The following is a 16,529-nucleotide window of genomic DNA, read 5'->3' on the forward strand; positions in this document are numbered from 1 at the left end:
CCTGTAGATCGATGAATAGGGAATTCTGGGATGTGTCTCCTTGATTAATGTTTTCTTTTATTGTAAATAAAATTGAATTGCCGATCCAGTCGAGTGAAATACATGTTAAATATGTGAATTATTGAACGGTTTTGATGGATTTAGTTGGCGGATTCGGTCGGACTATAAATAGCGGACGGGCGCCCCACGTGTTCCTTTTCGCTGATCTGCCGCCGTGATGGAGGGTCCGCGGACACAGGCCGTCAAATTAGCCCGGGTATGTCCGACCTCCGGGCCGCTGCGCCGGCTGAACCCGCCGTCTGCACACCGTGCGTGGCGAGGGCTGCGGAGTGGGTGCCTGGGACGAGGGGAAGACATCCCGCCGCGCTCCCCGGCTCCGAGAGGGGTGGGGGAAGAAGGCCTAGTGCTTCAGTGAGGAGGATACCTGGTTTCAAACGGTTTCTTGATATTTGGGGAGGGAGGGTAGTTTGAATGTGCCCCTCTCTACTTAAATAACGTAGAGGAGGTAGTCTGAGTGTCTTGCCCACGTTTGGGGGAGTTGAATTAACTTAAGTGCTCAACTTGATGCGTGGGTAAGGATTAAGACATCATGAAGCATAATGCACGCAGTATGTAATTTTTAAGCTGACTGTATTTATATACTGCATTTGTAATATTAAAAGACGTATGAGCAAATTATTGTGGGTAATCGTAATGAGTATTTCCAATGTTTTGAAATTGACATCGTCTAGCTGTCTATTTCAGAGACATGTCTTGGGTGTAATGCTGGGAAGTTACCTTAGAAAAGTTGTTGCCATCTTGGTTTAGATAACAAATGTTTTAGACGTGTATTTCAAGGAATTTTGTGAATGAGGAATAGAAGGGGCAGGGAAGGAAATTTCAGCATTTAGTCCTATGGTGTGATAATTAAATTAGCATGATATGAAAATCAGACAGCCAATGGTCATGAGAGGATGATTCCTGGTATAGAGCGTGTGAGTTATAAGGAAAGGTTGGACAAGTGTTCTGTCATTGGAGGCTGAGGAGACCTTATACAATTTTTTAGAAGATCATCAGAGATGTGAATTGATCTGCTCCCCAGGGTAGAAATGTCAAACATGAGGACATGTTGTCTTAAGGTTGGAAGGGGGAAATTTAAAGTTGATGTAGGACAAGTTATGCAGATATGGATTGGTAGGTTCCTGGAATGGCCAACTCAGACAGTAGTAGAATCAAACAATTTTGAAGTTTAAGGGGGATGGCACATGAATATGGAAAGAGTAGGTGTATGAAAGATAAACAGGAGGGAGGCATTTAGTATAGATTGGCACAACATTGTAGGTGAAATGGTCTGTTCACTGTTCTTAGGGGTAGGAAAATGAGTCTGGAGTAATTTGAAAATTGATATGATGTATGTTATGGCTGCACCATTGCATAATGGGCATGGCAGTGTAGGACAACAAACAGCAAAACAGGATGCGGAGCAAATCAGAGATTTTAAGAACTTTTTATGGAAAGAGTATGAAGGTGACTGATTGCAAATGCTTTTTGATAAGTTGTTTTAGTACAGATGAGCTGAGGTGGGAGTGTCAGTGTCTAGGTTTGGTGGTGACAGTGATCATTAATCTGAAGATGAATGTTAGGTAAGGTGTGAGCTCAAGGTGGCAAGCTGTTAGGATCATTTACCAGTGACATTACATTTGTACTGGAGGCCTTAACTATATTTGGTTGTGAGAAGTTCCTGCTCATTCAGTACAAATGGAAACTGACAATTTGTGCTTTTGACTTTTGAGCTGGTGCTCAATGCCATCATTGAGATAGAATGAGTCTAAGAATGGATATTTGATGTTTCATTATGTGCTTGTCCAAGTGCATGAAGAAAATCCTATTACTGAGAATGGCAAAAGATGGATGAGGTCCCATCCAGTTGGATGATGACGTTGAGTATAGTTGTCATTGTTAAGCATGATGAGGAAAGACAGATGCTGTGGAGAATGAAAACTTCCAAGTCCTCTGCTTTTAGCATTGAATGAATAGAGCATTGGAGTTGTTCAGAATTAAAATGTGAAATCTCAATTTGAGAGCATCGTATTGCTCACTGGTATGCTGTACAACCAAAAGTGCTGTCCCGTCAATAAAATTGACTGTCCATTTTACCAAATTTGCACAATTGGCTGCAAACTTCATTAATTTGTATTTTCATCCTTAGGTTACCAAAGTTCTTGGAAGAACTGGTTCCCAGGGACAGTGTACACAGGTATGAATTGTTTCGTGATTGACAAGCAATTATTGAATTTTAAAACGAGTAGGAAGTGCAGAGCAAACACGAGGAAATCTGCAGATGCTGGAAATTCAAACAACACACACAAAATGCTGGTGGAACACAGCAGGCCAGGCAGCATCTATAGGAAGAAGCACTGTTGACGTTTTGGGCTGAGACCCTTTGTCAGAACTGATGTGTTCCTCCAGCATTTTGTGTGCTGCTTTAAATAGTAATGACTTGAAGAATTTGACTTGTGTGCTGTGAAAATTGATCCTCTATATGTAAACTTTGCGTGCAGACTTTTGGTTTGTTTTGTTGGAATTTGGAAATTGCTTGTACTATCATTACAATATACCAGTTATTTTTGGCATATCTGAACTGATTCTATTTGCCGCTGTTTTCTTGTCTTTGCAGTTAATATATTCTTGAAGTTAGCAGGAATTTTAAAAAATTTTCTTGCTGCTTCCTCAGTATATACAGCTGATTTTAAAACTAGTGTGGCCTTTTCAAAGAACAGAGTTGCTGCCTGTTAAAAGATGTTGGTGTTAATGTGTTTGTCTCTTGACTTTGTGCTGTCCCCTTGAAGATACTTTCTATATTTGGGTTTTAGATGTAAGCCATCTGAGTTAATTTCAGTAGGCTTTTTAAGTTACAATCAAAATTGTTCGTTCTGTAGGTTCGTGTGGAATTTATGGATGACAGCAACCGATCCATTATTCGGAATGTGAAAGGGCCAGTTCGTGAGGGAGATGTGCTCACGCTTTTGGAGTCTGAGCGTGAAGCAAGAAGATTACGATAACAGGTATTTTAATGTAATTGTTTACATTAACTTCAAGAGCAAAATGAAGGTAAAAGTTGTATATGTGAAGTGTCCATAGCATAGAGACAAGTTGCTTCTTTTAGAATGGATGTTGTAGAGAAATTTATGGTTTTATTTTACAACTGTGCACATTACTGCCAGAGTATTGATGCAATACTTAGGACAGAATGGTGTATTTTTGTGATGGTTTCTGGAGATTTGGCAGTTTTAATTGACAACCAGTAATCAAATGCTTAACTAAACTAATCCCTAATGCTTTCTCTGCATGTGCATTTGCTTATCCAAGAGCTTTTTAATTGCCTATATTGTGTTTGCCACCACTGTGACCCTGCATTTTTCTTAACTTGCTCCCTGTACCTTAAATACACACCCTCTAGTATTGAGCATTTTGACTGCGGGGTGGTGAAGTGGGTGAAGACAGGTGCCTGTCATAATCATGAGCTTCTGTCAGGTCTCCCTTCTGCTTCTACTACTTCGGGGGAAAAAACGACCCTAGCTTGTCCAGCCTCTCCTTATAACACATCCCCTCTAATCCAGTAGCATTCTGGTAAACTTGTACACTCTAAAGTTTCCACAACCTTACTATGCAACACACAAAATGCTGGAGCAATTTCTGGAAGATGCAGCTTAACTTCCAGACTTGAGTGAACTCATTGCATTGAATAATACAGGCAAGTATGCCATACACCACCTTACTACCTGATCAACCTTTGCACTCAAATTTCAAACAGTCATTGACTTAGACCCAAAGTTGCCTCTGTATATCAATATTGTTGTGGAATCTGCACTAACTACTGTTTTACTTTTTATCTCCAAAAGTGCAACACCTTACACTTGGCTGTATTAAATTCCATCTGTCGTTTCTCTGCCCATATCTATATCCAAGTTGTCAGTCATCTACAGTATTTACAATGCTGCCAATCTGTTGTCTGAGAAATTACTAACCTATTCATCCACATTTTCATCTAACTTATTTTCCGTAAATAGCTAGGGCCCCAGTATGGATCCCTGTGGAACGCCATGAAACTCCAGGTAGATCCCTCTAAATTGGCCACTGTAATAACTTGAGTGGATCTAAATTTCTATGCCTGAATATTGTTTCTTGTGTCCTCAAACTAGTATTTTTGAGCTCTCCCACAAGCATAGTTTTGAGAAGCACTTCATTTCCCTTTTCCCTCCTAAAGACCTTCAGATTTATTTGATCTTGATGTGCCACAAAGGCCACACGGTCATTTGGTTGAGGAACAGCAGCCTTCAGCACAGTTTGGTCTAATCAGTACTTGAAATGCCAGTTTTGTTACTGACATTTCCTTTGTATTAGAAACCACACCTGTTATTTTTAATCCTGGCTTTCATCAACTGCTCTGCTGTTTACTAAAATGTTTTGTTTTCATTTCAATAGGTATACCATCTGCCAGCAGAAGCTCCTCATCTAAAAAACTGCTAAGGACACTTGAAAACAGTTTTGGACTAAATGGAATAATAAATTCTATTATTGGCTAATCTTTTAATATGCAATTTGTGTGGTTTGATTTCATTTTTACTACTGAACTTGAACGTTGGAGTGGTGTTTGTGGTACGATTTACCTGCCTTAGGCATTGTGACGGATCAAATGTGAACTTTATGGATCATGGGGCTCTCAGTCGAGCACCATGGAAAATATGACCAATGGAATTATACAGTTAGCCTGGTTACTTGGCTGGGATTCTGCTCTGCTGACTTGTATGCCCTGCACAACTTGGGCAAAGGGTATTGAAAACTTTCAGTACTGAGCAATATTTGTCATATTAAGTGAAGTCACGGCAATTTAAAGTATTTTAACGCCTGGTTATCATTTTGGATGCACAGTAGTGCATTTAAATGTATAATTTACTTTTGGTATTTAAAAACCAAAACAATGACCTCCAAAGGTAGCACTGCGGGATGTATTCAGAACATTAGGACATTACAGAAATTAAATGAAGTCAGGAAATTGGGACTGATGCAAGGTCTCCACCTCATATGTTGACTTTGCCTCTGTGGATGCTGCCTGACCTTAGTTCCTTCTGCAAATTGTTTTACTCTGAAGGCAAAATTAACTTCGAAATGATGCCTGACCCAAATGTTTCCAGCATTTTGTTTTACATCTAGCACAATTGTAGGTTTCCAACATGGGTTTAACATTAAGGAATTCAAATTATGCAGAAGTCAAAACAGTTTCAATTTTTAATGTAAAATATTTCACATACAATAAAAGGCAGTTCATAGATGCTGATATAGAGATAAATGTTGCTTTAATCAACATGTTAAAGAGAAACATCCCTTTTTAGGAAAGAATTGCATTGGCAAGTACTATTGAACGAGAATGATGATAGTAGCTGCCGTCTTTGTAATGTAGGCTGCTGTGTCACTGGAACGGTCTATGAAGTGACCTGAAACAAAAAAAATGGATTAAAATGACTTAAGAAACCTAAATTTGGTAATGTTAGATTAAACAGCAATGTAAATTTGACGTGGGATTCTCTGGAAGAAACTGCATTTGTGCACAAACTCAAGTCCAAAGCACTCAACCACTGAAGTGTATTTGAAAAGTTGCCCTGTCCATAGTTCCACAAACCATTTGGCCTATTGGTTCTGCTCCACCATGCTTTCATCATGCTTGATCCATTTCCCTCTTAACCCCATTCTCCTGTCTTCTGATAACCTTTCATGCCTTATCAGTCTCCACCTTAAATGCACCCAATGACCTGGTCTCCACAGCTGCCTCTGACAATGAATTCCAGATTAACCACCTGCTGGCTAAAGAAATGCCTTCTTGTCTCTTCTAAATGGACACCCCTCTATTTTGAGGCTGTGCCCTCTGATCCTAAACTCATCCACCAAAGGAAATGTCTTCTTCACATCCACTAGGCCTTAAAACATACTATGGGTTTCAGCGATTTTCTCTTCCCTCTCTTACCCCCCCCCCCCCCCCCCCCCAATTCTGAGTACTGGTGAGTATTGGCCCAGAGTCATCAAATGCTATTTAAGTTGTAACCCATTCATTCCTGGAATCAATGACATGAACCATCTCCAAATCTTCTAATATCAGCACATCCTTTCTTACACAAGTGGCCCAAAAGGGCTCACAGTACTCGTGAGGTTTCACAGCCACCTAATACAGCCTCAGCATTACACCCTTCTATATTCTAATCCTGAAAATGAATGCAGACATTGCATCTGACTACCTCACCACTGTTTCAGCCTGTTAACCTTTAGGAAATACTCTGTGCAGCTTGTATTTTTTGAACTTTCTCCCCTTTTAGAAAAGTCTACACTTCTATTTCTTCTACCCAACACATCTGCCACCTCTTTGCCCATTTTCCTGCCTTAACAACAGTTAAATAGACGTTTTCAAATGTTGGTCAAGATGTGGAGCAGTCGCCTCTTCTAAATTGTGCCATGGCTTTTACATATTCCATCTGAAGATGCTAATTATAGCTCTGTTATGGAGCTTTAACTGTCGTACAGATACGTGTCTCAGCAAGGGTAGCACTTGTAATGATTTGAAAACCAGTAGATAGTCACAAAATTTTGCTTTTAGTATTGTCTGTCATGGAAGAATGCTAAATAGAGACTCAGCAAATAGATTAACTACATTGAGCAAATGCTTCATCGGGAAAACGGTCAACTAAAGGGTCTTGCCAGTGATGCCCACATTCCATAACTAGAGCTGGGGAGCAGGCTATGCGGATGAAGCAGATCCATTTCCCAAGAGAGGATTGTGACTGCAAACTAGGAAACCTGTGTATTTAGCTGACCGTGAGACTTCCTCATTGGTTATAACCACACTTATGTCCAGTACTGTGACTTGGGGAGATTGGTTGTTGGCGCAAGGAATGTAAAATATTGTGTTTAGGCATTCGGAGGCAAAAACAAACAATAACCCTCCCTATATGCTCTAAAATATCACTGACCTGTGAAGAAGACTCTGAATCCCTGCGAGCAATGAGCAAGACAGCAATTTCTTTGTTTTTAGCTTCCAAAGCAATGGACAACGCATTACTGCCATCCTGTGAGGACAAAAACACCTAGGTTACCATTGTTAACACGAGTGAATCTGCAGATGCTGGAAATAAATAAAAGCACAAAATGCTGGCAGAACTCAGCAGGCCAGACTACCTCCTCCCATAGATGCTGTCTAGCCTGCTGAGTTCTGCCAGCATTTTGTGGTGTTATGTTACCATTGTTCATGGGAAATGAAAACACAAGCCGCAGATTCTGGGAAAAGCAGGTTTAGTAAGTAATGGTAATTAGGAAATTATTGTAATGAGGAAATGAGTAATTAGGAACACCAACAATGGGCTTTATTATGAAGGGAATTCAATGTTTTAAGTAGAGGAGTTATGCTTCAATTATATAGGATAGTGATGAGACCACCTTTGGAGTACAGAACTACAATCAGTACTTTTCCTCGATGTGTTGAAAGTTCATAGGAGATGTAAACTATTAGCTGGTCTGGATTTCAAATGCAAGAAAACTTGCAGATGTTGGAAATCCAAAGTAACACATGCACATGCTGGAAGGAACTCAGCAGGTTAGGTAGCATCTATGGCAATGAAGACTACTGAAAGATCTCGGCCTCAAATGTCAGCTGTTCACTCTTTTTCAGTAGATGCTGCCTGGCCTGCTGAGCTTCCCCCAGCATTTTGTGTGTTGCACTGTTGTGAATTTGTTGACTTGGGGGGAAAATTGGACAGGCTAAACTCTTATCTTGGAGGTTAGAATAGAGTGTGATTGAGTGTTGTGTATTGATGGGGAGAATGAGGAGAAAATCAGGAACCAGATGTCATTAATTGGAAGTCACAAAGATTTTGAGATAGATTGAAAACAGGTAAAAGATCAGAGTAGATGGGTATGCAGAGCAAAGTTTACAATTGGATCAACCATGGTCTTATTAAAAGTAGAGTAGGCTGGGGTGGGATCTAGTGGGTTACTCCTTTTCCTCATTCATATATCTGTTTGTCAGCACCTGCAAATGTAGGAAGCAAAATATTTCCTTCTCCAGAAGCCAAAGGTAACTTAAAGATGGCAATGAAGATGGTGAACATCAAGATCCGAGACATGCTTCTGAAATGCCATTTCCCAGGCTATTAAACTTCTTCACTTAGTGGGACTAAGCATTCCTTGCCCAGCCTACTGATAAACCAAATTACCATATTGCCTATTTCCCTCTTGAGATGCTGGTGGGACAGCTGTACGTTTCCAACCATTTTTCATTTGGCCATGATTGTCAGCGAATATGTACTTACAAAAAATGTTTTAAATACAGTACATCAATTTTTTGAAAGTGAAGATGTGCAAACACGATATGGAAGAACTGCAGCAAGGGTATAAGAAAACTTGTCCCAAACATTAGGAAGATATTAAGAGCACTGAATAGTGTTTTGGTCCTGGTATTTGTCGGTTAAGTCAAGATGACTCATATTTATGTGGGGGGTGGGGGGGAGAGGTTTACCCAAGAAAAAGTTTTAATACAGGTCAAGCACCCCTTATCCAAAATTACTTTTGAGCACTGATATGCTGTCAAAAATAGAAAATTTCTCAAGGCTCTGGGAAGGTTCTGTGCATCAGACAGTCCTGAGAAGTGACCTCACAAGAACAGGTTAATGGAAAATAGAAAAACACTGCATAAAGCAAAAAAAAAAAGGTCATGTATTGAAAGAATGGATTTGTCAGTGAACATATGCCGATGATGAAACATGCAAAGATTTATTGTGACAAACTGAAAATTGAAAGTAATAGTAAATATTCAGCAGGCTGGTTGCAGAAGTTTAAGAAAAGGCACAGAATTAATTTTTAAAGATCTGTGGTGATAAAGCGTAAGCTGATCACAAAGCGGAGAAATACATTGAGTTGCAAGACTGTTGCTGTTGAAAGTCTAACGTTGAATGGCTGCATTAGTACTTGAGTGTGATGAACAAGACAAAAGCTGCTTACTGGTACCACATAAATTCAGAGTCAAAAGTGATGCTGATGCCACTCACTGACTGCACACCTGGGCGGCCAAGGTAGTGATAGCTTACCTATGGTTCAATGTACCCATTGTTTCATGCAAGTTATTAAAAATGTATAAAGCTACACCCCCCCCCCCCACCCATAGTCGCTGTGGAACAGGTGGCTGTTTGAAATTGTTGGTGTATATAAAACCAGTTGCAGTGCTTGGAACCCAGTAGTAGACACAGTCAAGGGCAGTCTTCCAACTACGACGGTCCATGCAGGACACAGCTCCATCATGTCACACTACTTTGACTGCAGACTGTTCTCTCTGAGCTTCACACCAGCTGTACGTAAGCTCTATATGTAATGTAAGTGGATAATCCGAAGCACTTCCAGCGCTTACAAGTTAGTATATATTGATGATGTGTGCATCACTAAATCATGGCTGAAAAAAGATTTTATCTGGGAGCTTAATATCCAAGAATACACGTTGTATTGAAAGGATAGGCAGGTAGACAGAGGGGATGGTGTGGCTCTGTTGGTAAACAATGAAATCAAATCATTAGAAAGAGTTGACGTACAGTCAGAAGATTTTGAATCACTGTGGGTAGAGCTGAGGAACTGTAAGGGTATAACTCCTGATGGGAGTTATAAACAGACCCCCACAAACTAGTAAGCATGAGGTCCACAAATTACAAAGGGAGGCAGAAAAAGCATGTCAAAAGGGCAATGATATAATTGTTATTGGGGTTTTCAACATGAGGATTGGGAAAATCAGGTTGGTGCTGGATCCCAAGAGGGCAAATTTCTAAAATGTCTACGAGATAGCTTTTTAGAGCAACTCATGGTTAAACCCACTTGAGGAACCGCTAATCTGGGTTGGGTGTTGTACAATGAACTGGAAATGATTAGAGAGTGTAAGGTAAAAGAATCTGAGAGGAAAATAATCATAATATGATTGAATTCATCCTGAAATTTGAGAAAGAGAGGCTAATGTCACAATAATCAGAATTACAGTAGAGTAACGGGAATTACAGAAGCATGAGAGGAATTGGCCACAATTGATTGGAAAAGAACACTGGCAGGGGTGATAGCAGAACAGCAGTGGCTGGAATTTCTGGAAGCAATTCAGAAGGCACAGGACATACACATCCCAAAGCGGAGGAAGTATTCTAAAGACAAGATGACAACCATGGCTAATGAGAATTCAAAGCCAACATAAAAGCAAAAGAGGGGGCATGCAACAGAGAAAAAAGTAGTGGGAAGTTAGAGGACTGGGAAGCTTTTAAAAGACAACAGAAGACAATTAAAGTCATTAAGAAGGAAAAGATGGAATATGAAAGTAAGCTAGCCAATAAAATTAAAGAGGATACCAAAAGTTTATTCAGATATATAAAGTGTAAAAGAGGTGAGAGTGGATATTAGACCACTGAGAAATCTATGCTGGAGAGGTTGTAATGGGGGAGAAGGAAAAGGCGGATGAATTGAATTAGTATTTTGCATCAGTCTTCACTGTTGAAGACACTAGCAGTATGGTGGAAGTTCCAGAGTGTCAGGGGTCAGAAGTGTGTGAAGTTGCCATTACTCGGGAGAAGTTAAGAGCCCATAATATTACAGAAAAGCTAGAATTCAGAAGAATGAGGGATGACCTAATTGAAACCTATCAAATGTTGAAAGACCCTGATAGAGTGGATGTGAGAGGATGTTTTCTATGGTGGGAGAGTCTAAAACCAGAGGAGACAGCCTCAGAGTAGAAAGTTGTCCTTTCAGAACGGAGATGAGGATTTTCTTTTGCCATAAAGCAGAAAATCATTGCCACAAGCAGCTGTGGAGGCCAAGTTCTTCACGTACATTTAAAGCAGAGGGTGATAGATTATTGATTGGTCGGGGAATGAAGGGATATGGGGAGAAGGCAGGAGACTGGGGCTGAGGGGGAAATTGGATCAGTCGTAATGAAATGGCGGAGAAGGCTCAATGGGGCAAATAGCCTAATTCTGCTCCTATACTTTATGGTCTTATGGCTTCCAAAAGAAAATGGGTTAAATATTGAAAGATAATAGAGATACAGTAGAACAGACCAAAGCAAATCCCCATCCAAGTCACACAGACCCAGTAGAGCGTATTGGTGATTTTCATGCTGTAAACTTTGAGTTCCTTCAGGACTGTAATATATTCATACTATATGCAAGAGTTCTAATTAAAAATAAAATTTCTACCACTAATAAGCTGCATCCACTTGTGAATCAGCTGAATATTATCATCCTACGGACAAGCCTCTGACTAGCTTCTGCAAATCAGTACACCAGTGATCAACGTAATCACCTTAACCTGTAGGAATCGGTCCAACCGTTCCTCATTCAGGAGATACTTTTCCCACAATCTGCTTATGAAGAGATGGGTAAAACAAGCCGAGAAACTGATAATTCTGTCATCCGCAGAATCTCTTGTGTTTTTGATAATGATAATCAGATTTCACTAACTATTGTTAATATAATTTAAATACATGTCAGATCTTCTGAGTAGAATTATACGGAAACAATGTCAGTCTGTTCAACCACTTGCTAGTAACCTACAGATGGCCTACTGTGAAATGAAGATATTTTCCACAGCAGCTGCAGAACCACCAAGAGCCTGATGGTGGCCACACTGATCCAGCGTTAACCATCACTCAGCCAACAGCCTGAAGAAGTGCAACACATTTTGTGTGTGTTGCTCGGATTTCCAGCATCTGCAGATTTTTCTCTTGTTTGTGATTTGATTACTGTTCCGGGGATGCCTACCCTTCGACAGGAAATCAGAGAAACCCTCTCTCACTACCCCCCCACAGTGATCCCTGCTGATCGCAACTCTTTGACCACGTGCTTACCCAGACCCGCTACTCTCCTTGCCCACCCATCACCTCCCTCTGGTGCTCAGTCCCCCTTTTTCTTCCATGGCCTTCTGTCTCTTTCACCAACCAACTTCCCAGCTCTTTACTTCATCCCTCCCCCTTCAGATTTCACCTGTCACCTGGTGTTTCTCTCCCCCGTCCCGCCCCCCCATCAACTCCACCATTTAAATCTACTCCTCAGCTTTTTTTTCCTCCAGTCCTACCTACGGGTTTTGGCCCAAAATGTCAACTGTACTCTTTTCCATAGATGCTGCCCGGCCTGCTGAGTTCCTCCAGCAGCTTGTGTGTGTTGCTCGGCATCTGCAGATTATCTGTTGTCTGTGGCCTGAAGTAGTGTGTCTGTTTTGGAAGCTGTTGTGAAATCATGCTTTGAATGCACATGGTTGCACCAGATAGGTTACAATCAGCAGCAAGTTTGCTTATGATGCTAAGCTGGGTGGCAGTGTGACATGTGATGAGGATGTTAGGATAATTCAGGGTGACTTGGATAGGCTGGGTGAGTGGGCAGATACTTGACAGATGACGTTTAATGTGAATAAGTGTGAGGTTATCCACTTTGGGAGTAAGAACAGGAAGGCAGATTATTATCTGAACGGCGTAGAGTTGGGTCAGGGAGAAATACAAAGAGATCTAGGAGTCCTTGTTCATCAGTCACCGAAGGTGAATGAGCAAGTGCAGCAGGCAGTGAAGAAGGCTAATGGAATGTTGGCCTTTATTACAAAGGGAATTGAGTACAAGAGCAAGGAAATCCTCTTGCATTTGTACAGAGCCCTGGTGAGACCACACCTGGAGTATTGTGTACAGTTTTGGTCTCCAGGGTTAAGGAAGGACATCCTGGCTGTAGAGGAAGTGCAGCGTAGATTCACGAGGTTAATTCCTGGGATGTCTGGACTGTCTTACGCAGAGAGGTTAGAGAGTCTGGGCTTGTACATACTGGAATTAAGGAGATTGAGAGGGGATGTGATTGAAACATATAAGATTATTAAAGGATTGGACAAGATAGAGGCAGGAAATATGTTCCAGATGCTGGGAGAGTCCTGTACCAGAGGGCATGGTTTGAGAATAAGGGGTAAGTCATTTAGGACAGAGTTAAGGAAAAACTTCTTCTCCCAGAGAGTTGTGGGGGTCTGGAATGCACTGCCTCAAAAGGCAGTGGAGGCCAGTTCTCTGGATGCTTTCAAGAAGGAGCTAGATAGGTATCTTATGGATAGGGGAATCAAGGGATATGGGGACAAAGCAGGAACCGGGTATTGATAGTAGATGATCAGCCATGATCTCAGAATGGCGGTGCAGGCTCGAAGGGCCGAATAGTCTACTTCTGCATCTATTGTCTATTATCTAATAGAAATTAGAAATGGGAAATCTATAAACTAATGCAAACACCATGTCAGAGGATTACGGACCAAACAGGAAGGACTACTGCTGATAATTCTGAAGGGAAGTGCTTGTGCTCAGCTATTCACTGACAAGTATGCTGATCCTCAGTGAATCTAGGTTGAACTCCATTTGTCCTTTCATTTATTACCTTGATATTCTGGTTCTTGACTCAGCATTGGAAGCAATCTTTCATTTCTTTGTCTATTAAAATCATCGTCTCATCAATTCTCTCAAATGTCTCTGCTTGGAGGAGAACAATCTATAATTTCTCCAGTTACTGAATACTTCCGACTTAAAATATTCCAATCCAGCTGCCAGTTGGTCAGCCTTTCAAGGGAAGCTGCACGGGTGTACTGGGACTGCCGATGGAGAACTGGTGGGAAATTCTTTGTCTAAATCTGGGTGAATTGAAGAGGGTTTGGACAAGTAGAACTCCTTGAGACAGAAGAAGGATGAAGTGAATGCATGGTGTTTCATGGTGGGTAGTGAGGAGCAGACTGAATAAGAGGAATAGAGAGTCTATCAGTAATATTCCCGGAACAAGTCAAAGCCAAGGAAAATGGTAGAGCCAACATCAAAGGTTGTTCATCTGAATACACAAAGTATCTGCAACAAGATAAGTGAACTGATTTCTAAAGCAGAGAATAAACATCTTAGAGACATCATTGACCAAGGCTGGACAGATCAGGATAAGGGAGATGACTTAAAATAGAGATATTGAAGAATTATTGGTGGTGAATTGTTGGATCTCTCAAACCTGGAGTGTATTCAAGGCTGATTTTCAGCTCGTAGGGAAATCAATAGTCATGGGCAATTGATGTCAAACATTAGATCAACATCAATCTTACTGAAGACAGTGTAGGTTTTCAGGAAACACTTGCTTTTGTACTTTTAGAGTAGGAGCTCCCAACCTGAGTCCACAGACCTCTTAGTTAATGGTAGGGGTCCATGACATAAAAGCTGTCTTAGAGGAATTATCAATGATACTTCTTTTCTGGGAAGCAATAGTGTTTCAAACCCTGCAGTAGATGCAGCTTAAACATACATTATCAGTCAGTGAGATGTTGCACTCTGGCTGCTCCAGGAGGACTTTCACGATCTCCAGGCGTCCATGCTCACAGGCACACATCAGCGAAGTAGAGCCCTCGTTGTCCTGGCTATTAACATCAGCCCCACAATCCAGCAGGGCCTTCACCATTTCAGTACGGCCATGACTTACCGCCAGCATTAAGGCAGTCTGCCCAGCCTAGAAAGGAAACAAAAATACTTTTAAACTTTGAATTGGGTGTTCCCTTAACAGATGGGGAATTATAGAACTGAGCAATGCTTCAACAATAACAATAACAAGTACAACAAACTGGAAACTTTACAAGACAATTTGTTGAACTTGGCTGTTGGGGACGAGGCATAATTTTTACAGCTCCCCTCTACTCTCACTGCAACTTAAAACCAAAACATTTTCTATGTTTTCCATTTCTGAGGAAGGTAATGTTTCAAGTTGAGCTGCAAAATTAACTCTAGACTTCAAAATTCAGGATTCATCTATAATCAAATAATGTATAAATTATACAACCTTGAGATGTGTTTGCTCAAGGGTAGCCACAAAGTAAGAAACACAAAAGAACCCAATTAAAGAAAAAAGAGAATAAAAATAAAAGACCGACAATCAATGCAAGAGAAAGAATAAATAAATAACATGCAAGCAATTTAATGGAACAACAACAGCATTCCAAACCAAAATGGAGTCCTCAGATCGGTACCCCAGAGTAGGCCCAAAGCCTCAATTATCAGTTCATCATATTAGTGGGCACAGAGCACAGCAGCCGGGGAAGTCCTCATAGCCTCAGCGCCATTGAGATGACTATCACGGAGAACGAGCAAAATCAGCTCTTGTCCCAACCGACACCCTGTCTTTTCAGTCTGTCTGAGCTGGCATTTAAATTGACCCAACCACAGAACAGCGGACGTCTCCATTCCCTGGAGAGAGGAGTGAAGGTCACGGAGATTGAGCCAAATTGGCTTTCGCCTCTGATCTGGGCTGACTTAGTAGTTGAACTGACCAAATTATTATTCCTTCTAATTTGATAAAGAGTAGTTTGTCTTCATAATACAATGAACGAAAGACCTGATGCCGTTCAGAATAGAACAACCCACCTAGTTGGCATCCCATTAGCCACCCTAAACATTCCTTCCCAGCACCAGTGACACACCATGGGTGAAACATGCACCAAAATATTGCAGTGCATTTGCTCTCAAGGACTATCCTCAGTAGCTCCTAAGGGCAAGATCTCTACCACTGAAACGGCAAAGAGCAAAGAATACACATGGGATTACTACCATCTGCAAAACCCCATCGCAATCCCCCTCCCCCCACTGGGACACACACTATCCTGACTTGCAAATGTATCCCCATGAAATGTTATTGGTGTTGAGCCTAAATCCCCTGGAACTCACTACTCAACAGCAATGCGTCAACGCCGCAGTGTATTGATTTCAGCGGTTCAAAGTGACAACTCGGCAGCCCCTTAAAAACATTTTATACTAGCTAGCCTTCCCAATGACGCTCATGTGTAATAAATTCAACAAGCAGAGTTTATTCTTTCCTGTTCATCTGCTATTCTGCGATTCCAGTGTTGCTCAGCAGGCTAACTGCTATTACTAATCCCCAGCTGTCCTTTATGTGGTAACAGGGAATTGACTTCATGATGTATGATAAAGTTGTTCCTGCCATGAAACAAGATCTTGACCTAGCAGTGTCATAAGAATGGAATCATTATGTGTCATACTAGACTGCCATTCTTAGTCCTGCAGGCTCTGCAAGACTTCTCAGAGAAACAAGCGGGTAGGGACCGTGTGCATAAGAGTGCTAACCAGACCCAACCGAGCTGCAAGGGCAGATCTTGACCAACACACCAAGATGGCAGAGTTGATTGAACTGAATTACTTGTCCCCTCAAACTCCCAGCTATGATGATGGAGAATCGTGGATGACACAGGATTCTATAATTCGATGTCAATCACAACCAAGAGAATGAGATTTTCCAAATTACTTGAAATATGTAGAACTCTTTCATGGAATTAGGGAACACCTCATGACTCAGCTTCATATGATGAGCATTCTATTCACCACCCAAAGAATCCCTCCCTCGACAAACGTGCAACAAAAATTGTGCAGGAATTACTCTCCTAGGATGCTTTGCATCCATGGCCTCTACCACAGCAAACAACAACATAGACATGGA

The 16,529-nt window shown here is 41.2% G+C and overlaps 2 protein-coding genes across 5 annotated transcripts in view; one reads left to right on the top strand and one right to left on the bottom strand.

Annotated features, from left to right (window-relative positions):
• The first annotated feature begins 173 nt into the window (after positions 1-173).
• rps28 (ribosomal protein S28) lies at positions 174-4,580 on the top strand. The gene is made up of 4 exons (XM_059991481.1): positions 174-256; positions 2,189-2,236; positions 2,919-3,044; positions 4,465-4,580. The coding sequence occupies exons 1-3, from the start codon at positions 218-220 to the stop codon at positions 3,039-3,041; spliced, it is 210 nt and encodes a 69-aa protein (XP_059847464.1). The 5' UTR covers positions 174-217; the 3' UTR covers positions 3,042-3,044; positions 4,465-4,580.
• Positions 4,581-5,250: 670 nt separating this feature from the next.
• kank3 (KN motif and ankyrin repeat domains 3) overlaps positions 5,251-16,529 on the bottom strand; it is a 71,474-nt gene continuing 60,195 nt past the window's right edge. For 3 of the 4 annotated variants that reach the window (XM_059991468.1, XM_059991467.1, XM_059991469.1), the window contains 3 exons: positions 14,334-14,534; positions 6,999-7,094; positions 5,251-5,474 (listed from right to left, as the gene is read on the bottom strand). In XM_059991468.1, coding sequence (XP_059847451.1) covers positions 5,463-5,474; positions 6,999-7,094; positions 14,334-14,534 — 309 coding nt within the window. In that variant the 3' untranslated portion in view covers positions 5,251-5,462. Of the gene's footprint in view, positions 5,475-6,998; positions 7,095-14,333; positions 14,535-16,529 lie in introns of those variants that run through there. The other variant, XM_059991470.1, reaches the window with a different exon arrangement.

Source organism: Hypanus sabinus, chromosome 16 (assembly GCF_030144855.1).
Source record: "Hypanus sabinus isolate sHypSab1 chromosome 16, sHypSab1.hap1, whole genome shotgun sequence".
Lineage (NCBI taxonomy): Eukaryota > Metazoa > Chordata > Chondrichthyes > Myliobatiformes > Dasyatidae > Hypanus > Hypanus sabinus.